At 48.8% G+C, this 23,412-nt stretch overlaps 2 protein-coding genes across 4 annotated transcripts; both read left to right on the top strand.

The window, feature by feature from the left end:
- The first annotated feature begins 2,350 nt into the window (after nucleotides 1-2,350).
- Nucleotides 2,351-12,006, top strand: FMO1 (flavin containing dimethylaniline monoxygenase 1). Of its 2 annotated transcripts, none has more exons than XM_064719466.1 (9): nucleotides 2,351-2,381; nucleotides 4,468-4,622; nucleotides 5,547-5,735; nucleotides 6,449-6,611; nucleotides 6,961-7,103; nucleotides 8,195-8,394; nucleotides 8,864-9,219; nucleotides 9,792-9,864; nucleotides 11,021-12,006. In XM_064719466.1, the coding sequence occupies exons 2-9, from the start codon at nucleotides 4,497-4,499 to the stop codon at nucleotides 11,361-11,363; spliced, it is 1,593 nt and encodes a 530-aa protein (XP_064575536.1). In that variant the 5' UTR covers nucleotides 2,351-2,381; nucleotides 4,468-4,496; the 3' UTR covers nucleotides 11,364-12,006. The 2 variants fall into 2 exon arrangements, with proteins under 2 accessions (XP_064575536.1, XP_064575535.1); XM_064719465.1 differs by having other exon boundaries at nucleotides 4,456-4,622; nucleotides 11,021-11,986.
- A 219-nt stretch (nucleotides 12,007-12,225) lies between these two features.
- Nucleotides 12,226-21,710, top strand: LOC135451163 (dimethylaniline monooxygenase [N-oxide-forming] 2-like). Of its 2 annotated transcripts, none has more exons than XM_064720090.1 (9): nucleotides 12,226-12,555; nucleotides 13,641-13,810; nucleotides 15,251-15,439; nucleotides 16,358-16,520; nucleotides 16,901-17,046; nucleotides 18,391-18,590; nucleotides 18,771-19,123; nucleotides 19,630-19,699; nucleotides 20,968-21,710. In XM_064720090.1, the coding sequence occupies exons 2-9, from the start codon at nucleotides 13,679-13,681 to the stop codon at nucleotides 21,341-21,343; spliced, it is 1,629 nt and encodes a 542-aa protein (XP_064576160.1). In that variant the 5' UTR covers nucleotides 12,226-12,555; nucleotides 13,641-13,678; the 3' UTR covers nucleotides 21,344-21,710. The 2 variants fall into 2 exon arrangements, with proteins under 2 accessions (XP_064576160.1, XP_064576161.1); XM_064720091.1 differs by lacking the exon at nucleotides 12,226-12,555 and adding an exon at nucleotides 13,349-13,409.
- The last annotated feature ends 1,702 nt before the right edge of the window (nucleotides 21,711-23,412 follow it).

The following is a 23,412-nucleotide window of genomic DNA, read 5'->3' as shown; positions in this document are numbered from 1 at the left end:
TGGTGACTTATTAAATCAGGTTAAATTTTGCCATGGATGTTGGAGTAAAGCCCTTCAGAAACCTCCATGCTTAACAAGTAAATCCCTCTCCCAAAGTCACTCTACAGCCCATGTCTGCTCCAGTGCATGCTTTGGATCTCCTTAAAAGTGGTATCTTTTGAGAGGTTTCAGAGAGAGTTCAAGATATTGAACCTATCCAGCTCAGTTTGAGCAGAAACAGAAGAGTTTGTCACTGGAATTATCCTCTGTGTGCTGGGAATAGTAAACAGGACAACAGCCTGCTTGGGGAGGGGTTTTCTTTGGTTTGGAGCAAGAAAATGCCTTTTGGCCTTGGAATTGAAGGAAAAGCTTTTTTATTTTTTTATTTTTTTAAAGATCGAAATCCAGGCTCCAAGAAATGGGGGGGGGGGAAATACATTTTTCATTTTTCCAGCAGCAGCTTCTTCCCTCTCTCTGGGCATGGCCTTGTGCTGCAGCTCTGCAGCAAGCAGGGGAGGCAGCTTTGGGGCAATAATGTCAATTAAAGCCCCTAAAGGACAGTGAGGGAGGCAGTGAGAGCTTTGGAGAGGGGACAGTGAAGTTCTTCAGTGATGAACCCAGAGCTCCCATCCCACCAGATGCTGAGCAGTTGCCTTGCTCTGAGACCAGTATAACAAGAAACTCCACTTTTGTTTTCCTTGTTCTGTTCCCCCTTCAGCATGGCACATGCCCAGAAGCTGCTGAAACAAACCTAGAAAACAGCAAAGAGGGCTGTGCTGAGACTTGTTTGTGCAGAGATTTGCCCCTCCTTGGCCTGAAGTGTCATTTTAAACAGAAATTGTAAAACTGGTGCCAGAGTTTCCCAGAGAAGGTGAGTTTCTCAGAGAAGGTGAATTTCCCATCTGATTCAGACTGAATGGATATATTTAGTTTCTCCTTCCTCCTGCTTTAAGGATTAAAAAAGCTGTTTCAGAGCCCAGGTTTGTGCCACAGTGCTGGGGAGCTTTGCTTCTCTAGGGCTTCACCAGTGGACAGGCACATGAGGATCCCGTTCCTGGTTCAGGCACATGAATTTCCCATTCCTGGTTCTCATCCTCAGCCACCTGTGGATATTCACTGCTCCTGGCTCCTCCTGAGCTGTGCCAGGGCTGCCATGCCCAGCAGAGGTGAGGAAAGGAGCAAAAATGTCTCTGTGCTTTCTGACAAGGCCTTTGCAGTGCCCTGGGCATGTGTGTGCATAATTTAGTAATTGCTCTCTGCAATCTCATCTCCATCTCCTCTGAGAATTTCTTCTGCACACCTGGCCCAGACCCTGGCCTGGGATATTTGTGGAGGGGAACACCACAGCCCTAAGGCAGATGATTGAGGTTTTGGAGGTATTTCTACCCTAAACTCGCATGGTATCACTCCCTGCTGGCAGCAGCTGCAGCAAAGGCACCTGGTCCCATTTCTGCACCAGCAGCTCCTCCTTGCCAAAAACAACTTGTTCCTTCAGAAAGCTTCCCTGAGCTGCCCTCCTGAAAGCACGAACACCACTCCTGGAGTGCTGCCATGGCATCCCTCTCAGTGCAAGTCACTTGAACCCCTGCTGAGGAATTCAAGAAAAGCAGAAGCACACAAAGAACAGAGTATTTGCCTTAGTGGATTCCTGACTCTTTTTCTGCTCAGTGCTGGGGAGCATCTTTGCAGGAGCAAGGTCCTGTGCACCCAGGGAAGGGTCCAGTTCTTGGTAAACACATCCCTCAGCAAATCCTTTGTCTTTTTCTAAACACTTCTTTTCCTAAAGATCCAATCCTCCATCAACTGCCTCTTCATGGCTTCTGCATTCTCCATGCCCAGCTGGATTCATTTGCAGTGATTTCATACTTTCTCCCCAGCCACCCTTAAATATATTGAATATCTGACTATCCAAAGCCACCCTTATCATTTCCCTGATCATTTACTCCTGGGAGATACCTGGATGGGCTCTATGTCCTGCACTGATGTTTCAGCCCTGATATGTTATGTAGTGTTGTGTTGTGTTGTGTTGTATTATGTTATGTTATGTTATGTTATGTTATGTTATGTTATATTACATATTATCCTGTTTGTCTGCACCTTCAGCCCCTTTTTGGCAAATGAAAACACTTGGCAAGTGAAAACATGTCCCAGCTGGAGCTGCCCCCTCACCCATGGGTGCCCCTGGGGCACAGCTGGATCACCCCACTCCCTTCAGGGAGCCACATCTGGGCTGTGCAGGGACAGCAGGACACTGCAGCCACTCCTCCCCCAGCAGTTGTGTAATTCCCTAGCAGTGCCTGCCCTCCCTGCCCCTGCCCAGCTCCACGTCTGGCTATAAATCCCAGCGAGAGGGACCCTCCCTTCCCACAGCAGAGGTGACACTGAGCTGCCTGGGGCTGCAGGTAAGTGCTCCAGAGAGGTGAGAAGCCTTTCCTTCCCTCCCTGTGCCACAGCTGGGCTCTTCTGAGTCTGCCTGCTTGCAGGGTTAGTGTGGAAAGTGTGGCAGGATTGGTATTTTTTGGTGCTGTTTGTAGCTTCTCCTCGAGAAGGCAGGGAAGCAAATAGCAAATGTAGCTGGGGAGTGTTTGTGATATAAGTTAGTTCCCATCATGCAAAAAAAAAAGCTCCCCCAAAACAGTTAACAGTGTTAACACTAGCTCTTGCTAGTGCTTTGTTGATTTACAAAGGGAAAAGTCCAGGTTTTATTCCAACCTGGCAAAGCAGAGTATTCATTGGGTGTTGCTTTGTGACTGAAAGTTGAAATAATTCTGGAGAATTTGGTGGGTTTTAGAAAATACTGTGTCCAACCCCATTTTTTTTACTGAAGACTGGGTTTTTTTTTTCCTTTTTCCTGATGATTACACCACCCTCTGTGTGTGGTGGGAGCTGAAAGCCCTTCTCAGGCTACCCCAGTGACATCCTGCCATGCTGAGTGAATCACTCACCTGAGCAGGGGGTGGTTCAGGTGAGACAATTCCTGCCTCTGGAATTGTCCAGCCCAAGCCACAGAACCTGGCCTTCATCCCTTGTTTTATTCCCTGACACTGCCAGGGATTCGGATCCATCATCCCCACTGGGAGTTTTGTAGGGCTGGATGCCAACCCAGGGGCTGTTGCCTTTCAAGCCCTACAAGGGACACAAAATCGTCCTCAGCCCAAGGTGTGCCACACCTGCAGCCCCTCTGTCACCCCAATGGCCATGTCAAAGCCAGCCACCAGGGACAAACTGAACAGCTCCAGTGCATTTCTTATTTTTGTCCTCTGAGAGAGGCAGGGGCAGATATCCAAAGATAAAATACAGTGCATTTTCAATTCCACTGAATTTTGCATTTTTTTTTTTTAATTCTGTGAGAGGTAGGGGCAGATATCCAAAGATAAAATACAAATATTTGCTAGTCTGATAAGGCAGGATTGTTTAAACCCAGCTTGTAAATACAAACTGGCAGTGAATTGTGGCTCAACTACATTCTTTCAAAGCCAGATTTCCAGGGCAGCTGCAGGGGTTTGGAAGCAGCCCAGGGAGCACACTGTAAAAGTGGAGAGGTTTTTTGAAATAAAGGATGGAAAAATAGAAAATGATTAATTAAGACATTTAATCTAACTTGTAAACAAAGAGTGCTGGGAAATGAAATGGGGTTTGAGGGCAGCCCAGGGAGCACACTGTAAAAGTGGAGAGATTTTTAAAAAATAAAGGGGGAAAAAGAGAAAATTATTAATTGAGACATTTAATCTAACTTGTAAACAAACAACCCAGAATTCTGGGGAATTGAATGGCATTTGGGGAAAGAGAAATTGGGAAAGCAGATAGAGAAGTTCCCTATGGGGGGGCATGCCAGGAGCTGCCCCCTGAGAGTGTGATGATCATCTTGTGAAAAAGGCCAATCACTTGCTTTTAAAATTTTAAAATTTTAAAAATGTAATAGTAATAAAATGGTTATTAAAAATAGTAATACAATTAGAGTAACAACAATTTGGACAATTTGAATTAGGACAATATCAGACAATAAATACAAAGAGTCATGGACAGTCCGGGTACCTTTTACTGGGCAGCACGAACCCGAAAAAGGACCCACGTTAACAGAGGATTAACCCTTAAAAACAACAGCCTGTTGCATATTCATACACCTCATCCATGATGCATAAATTCCATTCAAACACAGGATTCTGGCTGGGCAGTGTCAGCTTCTTCCTCTGAATCCTGACGGCGCCTTCAAGGCAGGAAGAAGTTCATTTCTTCTGATAATGGAGCAATAAATTCCCTTTCTCTGAAAGATTCAGGTGTCCTGTGGCTGCTCTCTCACTGCGAGTCCTTTCTTTAAAAAAAGTATCCTACATAGCATTATAACCTAAAGCAATATTTAACACGCTACTTGAGAGAATTAGTACAGCATGACTTTCTAACACAACACATATAATATTCATTTTAATATCTGCGACAAGGTAATCATAAAACACATGCAATTTTCACAATCTGTAGGGTTTTTTCCAGCTCCTGGGAGCCCAGCAGAGCCTGCAGGGATGCGAGTGGCCGTGGTGGGCGCGGGGGTCAGCGGGCTGGCAGCCACCAAATGCTGCCTGGACGAGGGGCTGGAGCCCACCTGCTTCGAGCAGAGCCAGGACATCGGAGGGGTCTGGCGCTACACGGTGAGCCAGGGGACATGTCCTCCTCCCTGCCACTGAGAGGTGGGGACACACCACACGCACACACATTTCTGCAGTAACAGCAATGGCTTCTTCTCTATTGCAAGTTGTTCTCAAGTCTTATACCCCTAAAGTCGTTAGTTGCATCAAACCGGCTCGTTATATTCACTGGACAAAGTGATAGCTTATTGTATTTTATTGGTACAAAGCATGATTATATTAATTATATTATATTATATTATATTATATTATATTATATTATATTATATTATATTATATTATATTATATTATATTATATTATATTATATTACTATAGTAATTATATATTATATTATATTATATTATATATATATCATATCATTTTATAATCATTCATACTATCATACTACATTATTATATATACTATTATACTACATTATACTACACTAGAATTTTACTATAGAAAAGAGAAGGATACAGACAGAAGGCTTAACAAGAATGAATATTAAAAATTTGTGACTGACTCCTCAGAGTCTGACACAGCTGGCCATGATTGGTCATTAAGTAAAAACAATTCACATGGAACCAATCAAAGATGGTCCTGTTGGTAAACAATGTCCAGAGCACATTCTAAAGTAGCCAAACACAGGAGAAGCAATCAGATAATTATTGTTTTCATTTTTTATTCCTTTCTGAGGCTCCTCATCTTCCCAGGAGAAGAAATCCTGGGAAAGGGGATTTTTCGCAAAGTATGACAGTGACATCTCTTCTGTTAGCTCAGTTGTTTGGCCTGCAGACCAGCTGCTAAGCCCACCCTCAGCTCCCCTGGCAGCTGCAGCTTTGCAGGGTTATGGGGTGGCTGTGAGGGTTTGCTGGGTGCTGAGCTGCCCCCCTGAGGCCAGGGCAGCAGGGGGACAGGGGCTGATGTATCCGGGGTGCCCTGGCAGGAGCACATCGAGGCCGGCCGGCCCAGCCTGTACCCATCAGTGATCAGCAACACCTCCAAGGAGATGTCTGCCTTCTCTGACTTCCCCTTCCCCGAGCACTTCCCCGTGTTCCTGCCCAATGCCCTGCTCCTGGACTACCTCCGGCGCTACAGCGAGCACTTCGGCCTGAGGGAGCACATCAGATTTGGGGTGAGTGATGGGTGCCCTGCCCTGTCCTGCTCCCCACCCACCCTGGGTGCCCGTGGGCACTTGTGGTGTTTTTGGGGTTCCCCATTGGAGGAGGAATTGATGAACCTGACTCCATGTTCTTAGAAGGCTTATATTTTTTATATTATTCTATTTATTTATTTATTATATTTATTTATATATTTATATATATATACTTATATTAATTATATTATTATATTTATTACCCTATATCATATATCATATATATATTATAATTTATTATAGTTTGATTTTATTATATATTATTAATTTCATTTATTTAAATATCATATTATATTACTTTATTATATTTTATTATAGTATATTTTTATTCTGTCATATTAATGAATGCTATACTAAACTGTGCCAAAGAATAGAGAAAGGATACAGACAGAAGGCTACAAAGAATGGCAATGAAAATTCGTGACCCCTTCCAGAGTCCCGACACAGCCTGATCATGATTGGTCATTAAGTTAAAACAATTCACGTGAAACCAATGCAACAATCACCTGTTGGATAAACAATCTCCAAACCACATTCCAAAGCAGCAAAACACAAGAGAAGCAATCAGATAATTATTGTTTTTCCTTTTTCTCCGAGGCTTCTCAGCTTCCCAGGAGAAAAAACTCCTGGCAAAAGGATTTTCCCAGAAAATATGATGGTGACAGTGACTTTTCTTCACTCCCACGTTTCAGAGCACCGTTGTCAGCATCCGTCAGCACCCTGACTTTGCCACCACGGGCCAGTGGAATGTGGTCACGGAGGCAGGGGGGAAGCAGACATCACATGTCTTTGATGCTGTTATGGTTTGCAGCGGCAATTTCTCGGAGCCATCCCTCCCCCTGCAGTGTTTTCCTGGTATGGTATACAAGGAAATGTTCTTACCTGCTTCAGGGGCTGGGGAGGGAAGATTTAGGGGTTATTTGGGGAAAATCCTCCCTTTCTTTTCTTGCTTCTGCTTTCCAAACCTGCTGGCACCAACAGTAATACTGTCTCAGAGACAGCAGCTTTGTCTCTGAGACCCCATTTCGGAGAGGAAGCATCAATTAATTCTGTGTGCATGGGATGGGCTGGACCTCTGAGACCCTGGTGGCCAGAGATTGCACATCCTTGCTCCTGCCATCTGGATTGCTTTTTAACACCAGTTCTCCCAGCAAATTCCACAAATGCTTGAGTGCTTCAGAGCTCTGTTTCTTTTTCCCCCGAGGCATCGAGGGGTTCCGAGGGCAGTACTTCCACAGCAGGCAGTACAAGCATCCTGACGTGTTCCAGGGCAAGCGTGTCCTCGTGGTGGGCATGGGCAACTCGGGAGTGGACATCGCCGTGGAGGCCAGCCGGGTCGCTGCAAAGGTGCCACCACCCTGCCACCCCAGGCCTCTGGGGACAGGGACATGGGGACTGTGGTTGTTCATTGCTGTGGTGTCGTTGTGGGTTTCAGGATGAGGTGGGAGATGAGAATTGACTCCAAGTTTCAGAAGGCTGATTTATTATTATATACTATATTATATTATTTGAAAATTATACACTAAAACTATTGTGACCGTGCCATCTGTGACCGTGTTCACAGGGGTTTTTGGGTTGGGGAAGAGATGAGGATCTGACTCCATGTTTCAGAAGGCTTGATTTATTATTTTATGATATATATTACATTAAAACTATACTAAAAGAATAGAAGAAAAGGTTTCATCAGAAGGCTTGCTAAGAATAGAATAACAAAGAAAGAATGATAACAAAGGCTTGTGGCTCGGATCTCTGTCCGAGCCAGCTGGGCTGTGATTGGCCATTAATTAGAAACAACCACATGAGACCAATCACAGATGCACCTGATGCACTCCACAGCAGCAGATAATCAATGTTTACATTTTGTTCCTGAGGCTTCTCAGCTTCTCAGGAGGAAAAAATCCTAAGGAAGCGATTTTCCATAAAAGATGTGTGTGACAAACTATACTAAAGAAAGAGAAAGGATACATCAGAAGGCTAAAAAAGAATGAATAATAAAAATTCATGACAGACTCAGAGAGTCCAACACAGCTAGCTGTGATTGGCCATTAATTAAAAACAATTCACATGTTGGGTAAGCAATTCTCCAAGTCATATTCCAGATCAGCAAAACATGGAGAACCTGAAGCTTCCCAGCTTCCCAGGAGAAGAAATCCTGGCGAAGGGATTTTTCATAAAATATCACAGTAACAGGGGACAGTAGCTCAGTGTGCTGTCATCACAAACAGTCTTTCTGAGCCTGAATTTTTTGGTCAAAAAGCTACCTTGAAAGCAAGCTGGTTTTGTTCTTGTCTCCTGTTTCACCTCCATCGGCCAGGAGAAATTAAAGATGCTGTTGCTGCTTTTCCATTGCACAGCTGTCTGTGCCGTGCCCCTCTGAGTTTATTTACAAAGGGAAAGCAGCAAATTCATCACCTGAAGCATTGGTTCTTCTCTTGCAGGTGATGATTAGCACCACTCGAGGAGCCTGGCTGCTCAGCCGTGTGTTTGAGCACGGCTACCCTTGGGATATGATTTTAAACACTCGCCTGATGACCCTGATCAAAACCAACCTCCCTGGACCCCTTTCATGGTGGTTTCTTAATTATAAGGTGAACCAGTGGTTCAACCATGCAAACTATGGCCTTCAGCCAGAGAACAGGTACTTCTTGGTGGTCCCCATCCCATGCTGAAAGGCTTGTGGTGTGGGCAGGGGGAAATGTTCAGCAAGCAGCATCAACCAATGCCCAGACTGGGGTGATCTCCAGTGGGGAGGAGAAAATAAGCTGTAGCTCCCTTAAGTGGTGAAAAATTGGGCACGCTGGAAAAACCCAGGATGGCCCAGAGGAGGGTCTGTGGGTAAGGAGGAGAAGGAAGGCTTAAAGCATGGATCAGTTCTGGAAAGAGATGGTGTGAAGAGTAAATGAGTGGAGGGAGTAGGGCGACAGATGTCCGTGAATCCCTCACGCTGTGGGACAGGGTGACATTGGTGACAATTGCTTGGAGGTGGGAGGCAGGGCTGTTTGCTCCGAGAAAACGACCCCAGGAGGTGTGAGCTGGTGGGAGGAGGAGCAGGGGAGCAGCAAGGCTTGTTTGTGGTGCCCCACTCTCAGAGCCCTGGCTCTCCACAGCTGGCTGGTGCGGGAGCCCGTGCTGAACGATGATCTCCCGAGCTACATCCTGACAGGCAGGATCACCATCAAGCCAGGTGTGAAGGAGTTCAAGGACAACTCAGTGGTTTTCCACAACTGCCCTGAGGAGGAGCCCATCGACATTGTTGTCTTCTGCACGGGCTACACCGTCTCCTTCCCCTTCCTGGAAGAATCCATCGTCAGGGTGGAGAACAAGCACGCGTCCCTCTACAAATACGTGTTCCCACCCCAGCTGCAGAAGCCCACCCTGGCTGTCCTTGGGCTGATTAAGCCCTTAGGAGCCATCATGCCCGTGGCAGAGATGCAGGCACGCTGGGTGAGCCGTGTCTTCAAAGGTAGGGGAGCAAATGTGAGCCCTCCTGTGCCCCAAAAATGCAGCTCAGACAAAACTGGAAATGGTTTTCCCCTTCACCCAGGGAGATCCCAGAGCTAAGAAGTTCAGAGTGGACAAGGGAGCATTTCCCAGGCTCAGACTTCCCAAATCATTTCACTTCAGCTAACTTACAGCAACATGAGTGAGGAAAGAAACCCACTGGTGTTTTTTGGAGGGAGATTTAATAAAAATAGTAAGAATAACCTCGTGGAGGGCTGGACCAGGACTACTCCACAGACATGAGAAGCTCTGGGGTTTCTCTTTGGGAGGATCCTCTCTGGGGCTTGCACAGCCCATCTGCCCCCACATCACCTGCCTGTGCCCTGACAGGACACATCTGTAAGAGCAGGAGGAGGTGTGGGTGAATTTGGAATACTGGTTTTTGGCAGGACTGCAGCACTGCCAAATAAACTGCCAGCAATGAGAGTTTCCTGCCCTCCCAGGGAAGGGATTCCCACATTTTGCATCACTGAGTGAGTTCACAGTTCCCCCCCAGGAGTTAAAGTCTGCAGAACACTCTCCTCTCTCTTCCAGGCCTGTGTCAGTTGCCTCCCCAGGCTGTCATGGAGAAGGAAGTAAATGAGAAGAAGAAAAACCAAATCCAATGGTAAGTCATTCCCCAGAGCCCCAAAGGTATTTTGGTGGATTGAAAAACCTCTGGAGTTTTTGGGGCTCTCGCTCTGTGCGTGTTCCCTGCAGGCATGGCAGAGGAGAGGGGAGGATTCCTGGATCCAGCTTCCCCTTTACTCACTTGCAAAGAGCCAATGTAACCTTTGATTTAACACTGATATTTTGCCTGTTGGTGACAGCAAGAAATTAATTCAGGGTACTCAAGGCTATGGGAGTTGGGGAAGAATACCAGGATCCCCAGGGACTGAGAGATAAAATAGAGAAATTAATGGTAATAAATGCAAAGCAATTCAGCTTGGGGGGAAAAAACCAACCCACAACCAGCGAGGTGTACACACTGATTGTCTCATCTCACAGCATGGAGACCTGACTCACTGTGAACAGGTGTCTGAGCACACTGGTGTGTGGTTCACAGGCAGGCAAAAGGCTTAAAAGGATTAGGGAATGAATGAGCCAATCCCAGGAAACTGGGTGATAGATAAATCCAAGGCTCACTTAGATAGCTATAGGAGAAAAGGTGTAGGAGAGTGAAGTACAGAATTGCACAGGATACAATACAAGGCGAAGTACAGAATACAGAATACAATACAATACAAGGCTGAGTGGATATGAGCTTTTGCAGACCTCTGAAGGTGGGACATGAAGCTGTGAATTCTGCAGAGAAGGTGAACTGGGAGCAGTTCTCCAAGCCACTGTGTATTCTTGCAGTATTTGGTAGAAATGATTGTGAGGGATACTAAAGGGCGCCACCTTTCTCATGCTGCATGTGACTTTTCTGCAAAAAGCAAAGGGATTTGGGTTGGAGGGGTTTTTTTGTTTTCTTGCTTTGAAAAAGACCCCAAACTGTTAACCAAAGTCTGCTAACAAAGATTGACCAAGGGGAAGGGGAGGAGCGGGTGCAACTTGTGAGTGAGGGAGAGAAAGATTGACTGGAGCCAGCATCACTTCACAGGAGCAGCGTGGGGGCCAGGATTTGTGTCCCACGTTCCCACTGCACCTACACCCAGTCCTTTCCTAGAGAACCCAGTTGCACTCCAGATGCAATAAGGATGCAGAGGATGCCCACCCCAGCTCCTCCAAGCCCTGCTGACACCAACCTTCCTCCTGCCTCTTTCTCCTCTCTGATCATTCAGGTTTGGCCTGACCTTTGACGAAGTGCTCAAAACCGAGTGGCTGGTCTACCTGGACACCCTGGCCTCCTTCATTGGTGCCAAGCCCAGCGTGCTGGGGCTGCTCTGCACAGACCCAAGGCTGGCTCTCACCATCTTCTTTGGGCCCTGCTCCCCCTACCAGTACAGGCTGGGGGGTCCTGGGCGCTGGCAGGGGGCACGGCAGGCCATCCTCACCCAGTGGGACCGCGTCCTGAAGCCCACCAGAACACGAGTCCCTGCTGGCTCCTCCAGCTCCTTCCTGTCTCTCCTTACTGTGGTGGGACTCCTTCTGCTCCTGGCTGCTGTGATTTTTGGTTTCTTATAAAATTTTGGAATGTGTTTGTTTGGGTTGTTTGGGTTTTTTTTGTCCTGAGGGATTTTATCTCGGGTCAGACAGCCCCACGGGACTGGGGAGAAGGATTTCAGTAGATGGCAACAAACTTTAATCTGCAACCTGCAGCATAAACCTCCCTTTGTTCCAACCCAACCCCAAGCCCAGCTTTACAGGCCTCATTAACCAGGGATGGCAGCCTTGCCCAAGTGTATTTTGCCCCTCTGCTCCCCTGCCTCCTGCCAGGAGCAGAGAAGGGATTGGTGCCACAATTGTGCCTGGATGACACGAGACAGGATGCAGAGAGGACAAGACCAAGAAAAGTGCTGGTGTGTCCCAGGAGCAAGAATTATCTGGGGAAATATTATCTATCACAGGGCTGTGTACACAGGTCAGGCTGTCCCCTTCTCCAAACCTAAACACTGTAACCCCAACATCCCAGCTGGGGTTGAATTGGTGCATCTTTCCAGCTGTTTGGGAAGATTCCAGGTTTGTACCACAGGAGCCTGTGGGGCTGAGCACTCCTGCCTTTGCTTCCCTGCGTGCCCCACCACTGGACAGTCCTGAGGCTTTGTTTTGTGCGTGGAGAGACTTTAAATGAATAAAATCTCAGTGGCTGTGGCAGGAGCGTGCTGCAGATGCCTCCCTGTGCTTTCCTTGTGTGCGTGGCGGGGAGAGCTGTGTCTGAGTGGGGCTGTGCCAGCAATTGCTGTGGGCAGCTCACAAGGCTGGGGCTCTCAGGGCTCTCCCTGACTGCCCAAAATGAAGCTGCACAGTGCTCCATGTCCCACATCCACGCTGTCTGCTGGCCAAGGGAGCGTGTTCTGCTGATCTCCTGGGGATGCCAAGGGAACAAGAGCCCAGCACAGGCACCACAAAAGGATCAGCACAGCCCCACGCTGCTGCCTGGGCTGGAGCAGGGACGAGTTACAGCGTGGGAGTCCTCGCAAGCAAGTTCCCTTTGGGATTATCTCTGAATTTTCACCTGGCACTGCCCCAGGGAGGCTGAGAACTTTCTTCCAGTGCATTTAAGCCCACAGGGCGGGGGGAATGCAGGTGTAAAGGTCAGTGGTGCAAGAGCTGAGGCTTGCCTGGACTTCAGCCTTCCCTTCCAATCCACAGCCAGAGGAACTCAAGGGAAGTCCGGAGAGGGCAGAGCGGCGAAGGCACAGCGCTGTCCTGCAAGGTTTGCTCCTCAGTTCTCTTGTGTGGGCTTGGCAGGGTTTAAAAGTGGGCAGACAGCTCTCCAGGGTTTTGGCATTCACTGCTGGCTTTGCCTTGCTGCTGGTGGGGGGAGAGGGGTGTTGCAGGGACCCTCTGGAGTGAATCCATCTGCAGGCAGCGCTGGAAAAGGGGGTGGCTTGAGCACCCTGAGCTTGCCTGCCCTTTCCCAAAGCCAAAGAAGGCTCCAGAACCGAGGCAGGCAGCTGTGGGCATGTTCCTGCAGATCAAGGAGTGGCTCAGGCCAGGCTTGTGGATGCCAAAGGGGTTGTTTTGCACCTCCTTCATTTTTCTTTCTTCAGTTTCCTCCAGGTTCTGTTTGTGTTAATTTAATTTTTGACACAAAACCGTTAGAAAAAGTTACAAATTACTCTTTCTGCTGACCCTGCAGTAGCAGTATTTTTTTATCTAATCAAAGTGCATGCGAGTTCATTTTTTCCTAGTTTGCTTTCCACTCAAGCTCGGCGCAGCTCAGTTTACACAGCCCAGCTTTGAGTTCCTCCCATTTATCTCCAGCGTTTCCCGGGTTCCTTACCTTTTGTATACCCTGTAATCCCAGCCGTGCTTTCACAGAGCTGTCTAACTTCTGAATGGCTGCACCCTGCTCCTGCTCAGTCAGGCATTGCTTTGCTTTCCCCCCTCTTTTTAAACCCTTTTTGTTTTCAAGAGATTGCTCTTTAATGGGAAGTTAAAAGGGAAAGCGTGAAAACGAGCCAGCTTAGCTGGACTTGCTTCTCCCAAAGGTTTCAGGATGATCAGGCAGAAGAAGATAGCTGCATGTGTGGAAAAGAGAATAAATTGAAGCAGCAGAACAGCAAGGTTTAAAAGTGCCTCCTTTTTCATCCCATGGAGAAGGGAGATTGCTGGACCCCCAGAGTGGGTTTGGGAGGGTAATGAGCAGGATCTGTGCACCAGCAGCTGGCTGTGGGGCTCTCCCAGGACAGTTTTCCTTCATGAACACCTGCAGCTGGAGAAGACCAGGGGTGTTTTGGTGGGGATGGGAAGGAGGAAATGGCGTTTCTGCTGATCCCCGGGCTGTTGTGCTTGCAGCTGCTGTCACACCAGCCTGTCACCTGCTGCAGGCCACCATGGTCCGGCGTGTGGCTGTGATTGGGGCTGGGGCTGGGGGCTTGGCCTCTGTCAAGTGCTGCCTGGATGAGGGGCTGGAGCCCACGTGCTTCGAGAGCAGCGAGGACATCGGCGGCGTCTGGCGCTACACGGTCAGTGCCCCCCGCGCTGCCCCGGGCTTGTCCCTCTCAGGAAAATTAACCCACAAACACCAGAGGTTTATGTCCTAAAGGAGACAGAGGAGTCTTTTTATTTTATTTGAATAAAGGGAGAGGCCATGGGGCATTGCCCTGGGGTCTCTCAGATTTTTGGAGGACGCAGCCTCTTTTTTATCCCAATTTCCCAGCTGCATTTCCCTTCTCTCTTTCCCCATTTCTGAGGGACTTGAGAGGTTCAGACCTCCCAAAATACCTGATCCCAAAGATTTCCCTCTAATGTACAACCCTCCCTTTTCATTTTTAATTCTTATGGAATTTAGGGGTTTTTCTTCCCCATTGTTTCTTTCATCTTTCAATGTCTAATTTCATTTATCAGCAAACCTAATGTTTATTTGTAAAATCAAATATCTTTTTCCATTCATCAGTCAGTGGAATCCTTCCCATTGTTTCTTTTCTCTCCCAGTGCTGGTTTTATCTACCAGCAGACCCCCAGCTTGTTTGTAAAGACAAATCCATTATTCCTCTCATCCCCTTCCTTGGATGCTCTGGGACTGCAGCAAAGAGGAAAGGGTGGCCTCGCCCTCAGGGACTGTCCCTGTCCCACTCCTGGGGCTCCTCCTGACTCCAAGATGGAGAAGGAAATGGAGGGGGTGGGAAATGGATGGAGTTTTGCACCTTGGCTAAAGGAGCTTTGCAAAATAGGTTTATATGCCTTGATTGTTGTAGTGACAATGTTAATGATTGTGCCTTGTGAACTTCACTTGCAAATGATAAACAAAACCATCAAAGAAGTTTTTTCTGTTCAAGAGAGAGGAGGAAATGTGGAAAATGGATTTGTAGAGAATTCTCAAAACCTGGCAGAAGGCTCACATAGTGTGCATCTGTATGCAAACCTTGAGATAACAAATCCTGACTTAGAAATGCCTTGGAACAGGACAGACATTGTTGAGAGAGAAATGGAACTAGAAACAAGTTTCAAAGGATAGCCTTGCCAATAAGACTAAATGCTTTGGAGAAATAGAACTATGAAAGATGCATTGTAGGAGGACCCATGAGGGGTAATTTTAGATAATTGGCTTTAAGGCATTTACAGCATGGTGTAGCAAAAACTGATAGGCCAAGAAATGCTTATAGTGTATTGTAATTAAGAATTAGTTGGCTTCTGCTTGTGATGGTGTGAATTATAACATTTGTACTGTCTCACCCTTCAAGTGAGACTAAAAATAGAATAAAAGTTTTAAAATGCCTCTCAGTTGCTCCATCTCTGGGTCAGAAAAGTGCTTAATCATACAGAGGGAGCAGTAATGATTGTCTCCAAGTGCTAGTCCTGGCTTATTCCTTGTACCAAAATGTGAGGAAGAAAATACTTATATACTTGATGGGGAGAAATTCTTCCCCTGCACACCTGGAAACATCAGCGCTGGCTTCACACAGGACTCCACAGACAGCAGGAGGATCACTGTGTACCGCTCAGTCATCACCAACACCTCCAAGGAGATGTCCTGCTTCAGTGACTTCCCCTTCCCCGAGGATTTTCCCAATTACCTGCCCCACAGCCTGGTCCTGGAATACCTCAGGATGTACGCCCAGCACTTTGACCTCCTGCGGCACATTCGCTTCCAGGTGAGCAGCTCTCGGGTTTTGTGTTGCTGCAATGGCTCCCAAGGTGTTAAAGAGTTTTTTTTCCCAGTCCTATGACCAAAGAAGAAGTTGAGATTCCTCAGCTCTGCTTCTCAAGTTTGTTTATTTTCTCTTATCTGTTCCATTCTTTCTCTGGCCTGCTGAGATCTGCCCAGCAGGTCGGGTTGTGGCACAGTCCCTGCCCTTGGGATGGTGTCACCTTTTTATTCTAAAAACTACGTGTACTTTATTTACAACAATTTTCCAATACCTATCACCTATGTTAGACACTCTGTCTCTACTTTAAACCAATACAGAAGTGTCACCATCACAGCAGAAGATGGAGGAGAAGAAGGAGAAGGACAGGACACACCCAGATTCCTCCATCTTGCCTCTTGAACCCCCATTCTAAATCCCCAAAATTCTACTTTTTCACCCTGTGACAAATTAGCTATCCTTCTACTCAAACTCTTGTGGCTTTTAAATCTTCACACAAAGTTGGTAATTGTTTCCATGGGCTAAAATCAAAGGCACAGGTGTTTGTGACTCTGTGCCAAGGTCTCTGAGCCCCTTGCCAGGGTCTGGAATCACCCAGGGCAGCCAGAGGAATGTCCTGGGTTCTGACAAGCAGGGACCTCAAACCCATGGGGAGAAGAACCATGCGCAGCTGCAGATTGGAGGTGGGATGGGACCAGGCTGGGTGCCAGCCCTCAAGGGCCTTTTGAGTCCTGAATGCAGACTTTAGCCCATGTTTTAACTAAGGCTGGTTTAACACAGCCTTGCTCCCAGTGCCATCACCAGGGGAAATACAGGGTGGGCTTTAATGGCTTCAGAAGTGTCACGCAGCTCCCCAGGGACCCAGCCTTTTACAGGCACATCTCCATGATCCCTGACTGCTGTTCTCTTGGGCTTCTGTGCAAGACAACAGTTCTCAGTGTGAGGAAGTGCCCGGATTTCAGCACCTCAGGCCGGTGGGAGGTGGTCACTGAGAGCCATGGTGTCCGTGAGTCCCACGTCTTCGACGCTGTCATGGTGTGCACTGGCCATTACCAGGAGCCCTACTTGCCATTGGCTTCTTTCCCAGGTAAGGCCTCTCCCAGCAGTGGGGTTCCCCCAGCAGCCATGGCTGGATTTGGTTCCCCCAGTCCCTGGTTGGATTTTCCTCTGTGAGCCTGCCTGCTCCATGAAGCCCCCACAGTGGAGCAGGCAGGACCCTGACCCCATGGAAATGGTGGGGGGCATTGCAGGGAATGGGAAAAACACTTTGTAAAGGTGCAGCCAGGCTTTTCCCTTAGGATTTGCAAAGCAAGACTGAGCTGAGGAGGTACAGGGCACTTCCATGGGCTTCTCAGCTGCCAGGGGAGGTGGGAGCGGGGACAGTTGGGGGCTGCAGAGGATCTGAGCATGAGGCTGGGGTGAGTAAATGTATCTGGCAGTAGGAAATGCTCCCTGCTCTCTGCCTAGGCATTGAAAGTCGCTTTAAAGGCCAGTATCTGCACAGCTGGGAGTACAGGGACGTGCAGGCTTTCCAAGGGAAGCGTGTCCTGGTGCTTGGCATCGGCAACACCGGCGGGGACCTCTCTGTGGAGCTGAGCCGAGTGGCTGCCAAGGTACATTTCCATGCTGCTCCAGACAGGGTGTCCCCCAAGGTACAGCTCCATGATGCTCCAGACAGGGCCTCTGCCAAGGTGCAGCTCCATGATGCCCCAGACAGAGCCTCCCCCAAGGTACAGCTCCATGGTGCTCCAGACAGGGCCTCCACCAAGGTACAGCTCCATGGTGCCCCAGACAGGGCCTCTGCTGTTCCATGGTGCCCCAGACAGAGCCTCCACCAAGGTGCAGCTCTGTGGTGCTGCCGAAAGGCCCTCTGCTGCTCCATGGCGCCCCAGACAGAGCCTCTGCCAAGGTGCAGCTCCATGGTGCCCCAGAAAGGCCCTCTGCTGCCCCATGGTGCTCCAGACAGGGCCTCCACCAAGGTACAGCTCCATGGTGCCCCAGACAGGGCCTCCACCAAGGTGCAGCTCCATGATGCTCCAGACAGGGCCTCCACCAAGGTACAGCTCCATGGTGCCCCAGACAGAGCCTCCCCCAAGGTACAGCTCCATGGTGCCCCAGACAGGGCCTCTGCTGCTCCATGGTGCTCCAGACAGGGCCTCCACCAAGGTGCAGCTCCATGGTGCCCCAGACAGAGCCTCTGCCAAGGTGCAGCTCCATGCTGCTCCAAACAGGGCCTCTGAGAGCTAGTGGCTCTGATGCCTTGTGAGGGCTGACCCAGAACAGAGGCGAGACAGAGTTAAAGAATAAAGTAGGGGTTTATTAAGAGGCCTCAATGGATCCACCTTTGGCAGCACAACCCAGAATGGCCACAAAAATGCACGACTGGTCATGGGGTCTCTCACCTTTATAAGTTCTGCTCCATTTGCATATTGGAGTTCATTGTCTAATTACAGCTCCAGCCCATGCAGTCCCATCCTGCTTGTTTTTCTCTCTCCAGCCCACGGTGTTTGTGCTCTTGGGCCTGAGATTTGGATCATTTGTCCTTGGTGCCCAGCAAGAGAAGGAATTGTTTTGTCTCCCTGCTCTGTGCACAGAGCTCACCATCCCCTCATATGAAGCTCAGACCCACCCACTAAAGCAGCATAGAACCTGAAAAATATAAAAGTTCAAACCTGAGGCATCAGCTCAACGTACCTCAGGGAGCTCTGCCCCCAGGTTCCTCTGTAAATTCCAGTTCTCACTGAGGGCAGTTGAAGAAGCTTTACAACTCCTGGAGAGTTTGGGCTGCCTGAGGAGTGGCAATTGAGCAGCTGTGGGAACTTTATCAAAGCTGTTTGGTTCATCTGGATGTCATCTCCTCCCTTTGTGTTAGCTCAAGTGCAGGAGTTGGGATTTGCCACTCAGGGCAAAACCAAGGAGATGCCCAGGCAGGAGGCTGAGACCTGCTCTTCCCCCAGGTGTTCCTCAGCACCAGGAGCCACACGTGGGTCGCCAGCCGGGTCTCAGATCAGGGCTTCCCCGTGGACATGGTCAGCACCACCCGCTTCAACTCCCTCCTGGACTGGCTTCTCCCATCAGCCCTCACAAGGAGGATCAAGTTTCGGAAGTTCAATTCATGGTTCAACCACACAAACTATGGCTTGGCCTCCAGCAAAAGGTGGATTTTCCTGGTTGTTTTGTTGGGTGCTCAGGGGGTCTTTATAATATGAAATGCTTAATTCTCAGCTTTGGGGGACATTTTTGGAATAGCAAACCATCAGAGGGGAATTGTGACCATAAAAAAAAGTCATTTTAGGTCCCTCCCAGATATTAACACCGCTCTTTTCTCTGCTGCAAGCTCCAAATTTAAGATAATTATCAATGAAGAGCTGCCCTTCTGCCTCCTCTCTGGGGCCGTGGTGTTGAAGCCCAACGTGAAGGAGTTCACTGAAAGCTCTGCTGTTTTTGAAGACGGCACAACCGAAGGAAACATTGACGTGGTGCTCTTTGCCACGGGCTACAACTTCTCCTTCCCCTTCCTGGAGGAGTCTGTTCGGGGCTCCATCCACGACAACCGTTCCCTCTACAACTGCATCTTCCCTCCCCAGCTGGAGCAGCCCACGCTGGCCATCATTGGCCTGATCCAGCTGACAGGCTCCATCATGGTGGGCTCAGAGATGCAGGCTCGCTGGGTCACAGGGGTCTTTGCAGGTAGGACATGAGGGAGATCTGGCTGGGAGGTTTGGGGCAGCCTGAGCTGCTGCCCACACAGCTTAGGGCTTATTTCAGCTCTGTGGGTAGCCTCTGTCCACCAGCTGCATCCCACACCTCAGGAAAGGTGCCAGGATCTTGGGAAGGAGCTGAACATGTTCTCTTAAGGTGCTGCTGGAGCTATTATATAATTATGAATGTTGTCTAGGTTTTCCCCTGCTAGAATCAAAAACTCTGACATAATTGAGACTTCAAGCTTTCAGAAAGTGAAAAGATACTATAAAGCTCTAACCCAGCTTCAAATCAGTTAATGAGACCCCTTCTAGATTTAACAAATTGGCTCATATAAAGTACAGGTTGAAACTAAATTGAGGCATTTGGAAAACATTTTTCTTTGCATCCGTGGTATCTCCTCCTGATACAAAATAGAAAAGACCAAGAGTTAAAATCCCAAGATTCTTATTTATTTTGATTGCATGGGCAGTTGCTGGTTTCTCTGTTCTCAGGCTGGAACAAGCTGCCTCCCGCCAGCAGGATGATGGCTGAGGTTTTGAAGAGGAAGCCAGCAGTCAAAAGGTGTGTGATGCTCCTGCAGTCAGGATGAGACGGGTTCTGTGTGCCAGGACAAGCTCAGGGAAGGGGGGGACTTGATGGCAGACATGGCAGGGACCTGCTCAGCCCACCCAACTCTGCATTTATTACCTCACCACCCACAGTGGGCTGGCAAAATGCTCCCGTGGCTCCTTTATGGAACAAGACACCAACTCCCCTTCCCTCCCTTCCCATCTCCTTTGCTCCCTCCCTTTCTCTCCAGTTCTTTGGAGATCCCCCTCTGCCAGGCTTCCCAGCCATCCTTATTCCCAGCACATCCAGATGAAGGTTTGGTTTCCTCCAGACTGAGGGTGCCATCTCGTGGCTTCTCCCTCCCAAATCCAGGCACTGGGGAGAGTTGGGTTCCATCCAGATTCCATCCAGAACCCCCCTGGAGCCGGGAAGTGTGGGTGGGGGACAGTTTGTGTCACTTTTTGGCGGGTCAAGGTGAGCGTCCCACCAGGCTGCTGTGTGTGTGGGAGCTGGCAGCCTGCCTCCTTGGCACTGGGATTGATTTTACAGGAGGTGGAGATGTGTCCGCAGGGATGTGGGATGGATGATGATGGGGCAAGGAGGAAACGTCGGGGTTGGGTTTGCCAGCAGGGCAGGGCTGGCTCATGGGGACACTGGGAAAAAGCTGGGACGAAACAGAGCCACAGGGGTTATAAGCAGGAGCCCAGTGACTGCACCACGGTGCTGTTACACAGAAATATGGAAGCCTGAGATGCACAGGGAACAAACTTGAGGCTGTCCCAAACTTTCCTCAAGCAGATCAGCACGTCCTTCCTTCTGTGAGGGAGATAAGGTTTCAAGCAGAGAAATCTTGGAGGTCCCTCCCAGCATGGGAAGCTTTCTGCATTTCCCAGATTTCCCCTTGGCATGCTTATCTCTGAAAGTCTGTATCTCTGCTTCTCAAAATCAGCCAAATCCACACCCCTGAACCTCAGGGAAGGACACAGCAGGCTGCTTGTGGCATTACAATGATGCTACTGTTAAGTCAGAGCTGATTTTGAAGCCACAACTATGCTGCAGAGACAAAACAGGTTTCTGCTTATCCCGTGCCCCGGGGAACTGCTGGCATCAACCCCATAGAGGCTCCTTCAGTGTTTTTGGCTTTGTTTGGGGCTCAGAGGGCTCTGCCCCAGAGCCTGGGGCTCACCTGGTGTCTGAGCCTGAGGCTTTTGGTGCCCATGGAGCTGGGAAATGAGACAGGATGATGCCACCTGACTTTTATTTCTCACACCCCATCGAAGGAACCCATCTGAGAGGGAGAACCTGAAGATGAGTTTCATCAGCTACGTGGACAAAATCGCTGCGTGCGCCGGCGTCAAACCCAGCGTGCTGAGGCTGCTGCTGACAGACCCCAAGCTGGGCCTGGCCATCTTCTTTGGGCCCTGCTCCCCCTACCAGTACCGGCTGCAGGGCAGGGGCAGCTGGAGCGGGGCCAGAGCTGCCATCCTCACCCAGTGGCAGCGCTCCCTGCGGCCCCTGAGGACCCGAGTGCTGCGTGACAGCTCCAGCAGCTCTTGGGGATGGAGCTGGATGTGTCTCCTGGCTCTGCCAGCAGCTCTCACTGCAGCTTGGCTCTGCTCCAAATACCCCCAGGCAGGCTGGAGCCCCCGGCTGTAGGAGGAACATGGAGAGATGCGATGCCAGGTGATGTGGGCACGGTGCAAAGCTTGCCAGTGTCTTGGTTTGGAAAGCCAGGAGTCTGCTAAGGCAGGCAGGAGCCTCCCCTGGAATGGAGAATGTAAACCCTCCCCACCCCTCCCAATTGCTCTAAAATTTAAATTAAGGGGCTCTCAGGTAAAAAATATGGGAGCAGGAAATAACAGTTCTTTAATAGGGAAGAAAAATGAAAGGATAAAATAAACAATGCAGTACACTAGAACAACAGTGACAGAGTCAGAACCCAGCCTGACACCCTGTGGGTCAGGGTGTTGGCAGCAGTCCCACTGGAATTGTGGCTGCAGCCCTCCTGCAGTGTCAGGGGTGGTTCTGCTGGAGCAGGGATCTGTAGAGAAGGATGTATTCTTGCTCTGAAGATCCAGTGGAAGGAGAGGCAGCTGCTGTTCCTCTGGGGAATGCAGTGGAGAAACCCGTGCTGGTGTCTCAAAACCTCTGGGTTATATCTGGGTAGCAATGTTTGAAACCTCAGATTGTATCCAGGTAGGAATGCTTGGCTCCTCCCTCTGGGCTCACATCTCCCAGTGGGATGCTGCAGTTCTTATCAGCCATGCAGTGACATTCAACAGTCTGTTATCAGCAATGTCCCCTCCCTAGGGAGGAGTGATTGTAATCACTCAGAGAGAGAGATAAGGCAAACTGCCCACTTGACAAAGGTAATCTGCCATACAGATGGGAATGGAAAACAGCTTGCATTGCAACAGCCAGGTGCTGCCAGAGGGATGGAGGTGGCACCAGCAGGAGCCTGGGGCTGTCTGTGTCTGTCACTATAGGACATGGAACAACACAAGCACACACTGCTGCTCTCAAAGTGAAGAAAAGGAAAGTTTCTTTTCTGACCTTAACATTTATCGTTTTCTAAAAGTGACAGTGGGTTGGAAGATGACAGTGCCACCTCTCCAATGACACCGGACAAACCAAAATTTCTCCATCAAATTTCTCCTCCTCTATAAAAGAATGCAAAACAATAAGTTATTTACAGAAAGTGTGTGAGAAAGTTTGTTACAAGAATGTCAGCACCAGAAGGCTTAGAAAATCTTAAAAAATCAGGGTGACGTGTGTCCAGCCACCTCCTGCTGATGTTCTGTAGGAAAGGCGTTTTGTGCTGTTCTTGTGAGCCAGCAAAGGCTTCCTGAAGATAAGGGAAGCCCCGTATCTGTCTCGAGGAAGACACCAAGGCTGTCCCCATGACAACATGATGGAAGAGGGAAAGTTCAAGGATACGGACTTGAGCTGGCTCACACAGAGTGACCTGGCTCCTTGCTCACCTACTGAGAACTTTGTTTCTTCCTTATGACCAATGGGCAGTGAATGTGTCTGTTCAGTAAATGTAAATATCTTGAAAAACTATGAAGGCAACATGTTGCTGTAATAAATCTCTCTTATGCACCCTTCTGATGGAGTCTTGGTGCCTTGCACTGTGTCACACTCTATAGTGACAATGTTCCTTCTGACATTGCACCAAAGGTGACACAGAGAGCTCACCTGAACCATTCTGAGCATGAGGCCAGCCTTTGGAGAAATGAAATTTCCTGCTCCCTGAAATTTGGGCAGGACCCACACCACCTTGAGATTTCATGAAACATGAACTGTCTGAAGAGAGCTATTCTGTGTCTGGTAACTTTTGGGACATGAAGGAGGCAGCCACAAATAAACCTCACAGATCTGCTCTTTGCTGATGGATTTATTGATGGTTCATTATCAGGGGGTGTGAGGTGGATCCCAAGCTGTGGCAGAGGGGAGACTCTTGCCCTTGTAGATGTATAATCTATCCATTGTATAGATAGAAATATCAACAAGTAAGGTATATGAGAAGTGTTCTGTATGTTTATACACTGATTTACAATAATTAATTATACATACAGCGACAGCATCCCTGATATTGCTCCAGCAGCCTTAGGATTATTGGGAACCCTGAATTCCTGGGATGGGGACCAGGATGGGAAACAAGGTGGAGCTGGGAAGGGAGCAGTGATAGGACTGGGATGAGAACAGGGATGGAAAGAGAGAGG

The sequence above is a fragment of the Zonotrichia leucophrys genome, chromosome 8, assembly GCF_028769735.1.
Source record: "Zonotrichia leucophrys gambelii isolate GWCS_2022_RI chromosome 8, RI_Zleu_2.0, whole genome shotgun sequence".
Taxonomy (NCBI): domain Eukaryota; kingdom Metazoa; phylum Chordata; class Aves; order Passeriformes; family Passerellidae; genus Zonotrichia; species Zonotrichia leucophrys.
Note: the sequence above shows the minus strand (reverse complement) of the source record. Positions and strands in the feature narration are given on the sequence as shown.

Excerpts from the sequence above, each read along its gene's own strand:
- FMO1 (XM_064719466.1), top strand. The coding sequence starts at position 4,497 with ATGCGAGTGGCCGTGGTGGGCGCGGGGGTCAGCGGGCTGGCAGCCACC. Across the intron at positions 5,736-6,448 it reads GGGAGCACATCAGATTTGGG|AGCACCGTTGTCAGCATCCG; the intron begins GTGAGTGATGGG and ends CCCACGTTTCAG. Across the intron at positions 9,865-11,020 it reads AAGAAAAACCAAATCCAATG|GTTTGGCCTGACCTTTGACG; the intron begins GTAAGTCATTCC and ends CTGATCATTCAG.
- LOC135451163 (XM_064720090.1), top strand. The coding sequence starts at position 13,679 with ATGGTCCGGCGTGTGGCTGTGATTGGGGCTGGGGCTGGGGGCTTGGCC. Across the intron at positions 15,440-16,357 it reads TGCGGCACATTCGCTTCCAG|ACAACAGTTCTCAGTGTGAG; the intron begins GTGAGCAGCTCT and ends CTTCTGTGCAAG. Across the intron at positions 16,521-16,900 it reads GCCATTGGCTTCTTTCCCAG|GCATTGAAAGTCGCTTTAAA; the intron begins GTAAGGCCTCTC and ends CTCTCTGCCTAG.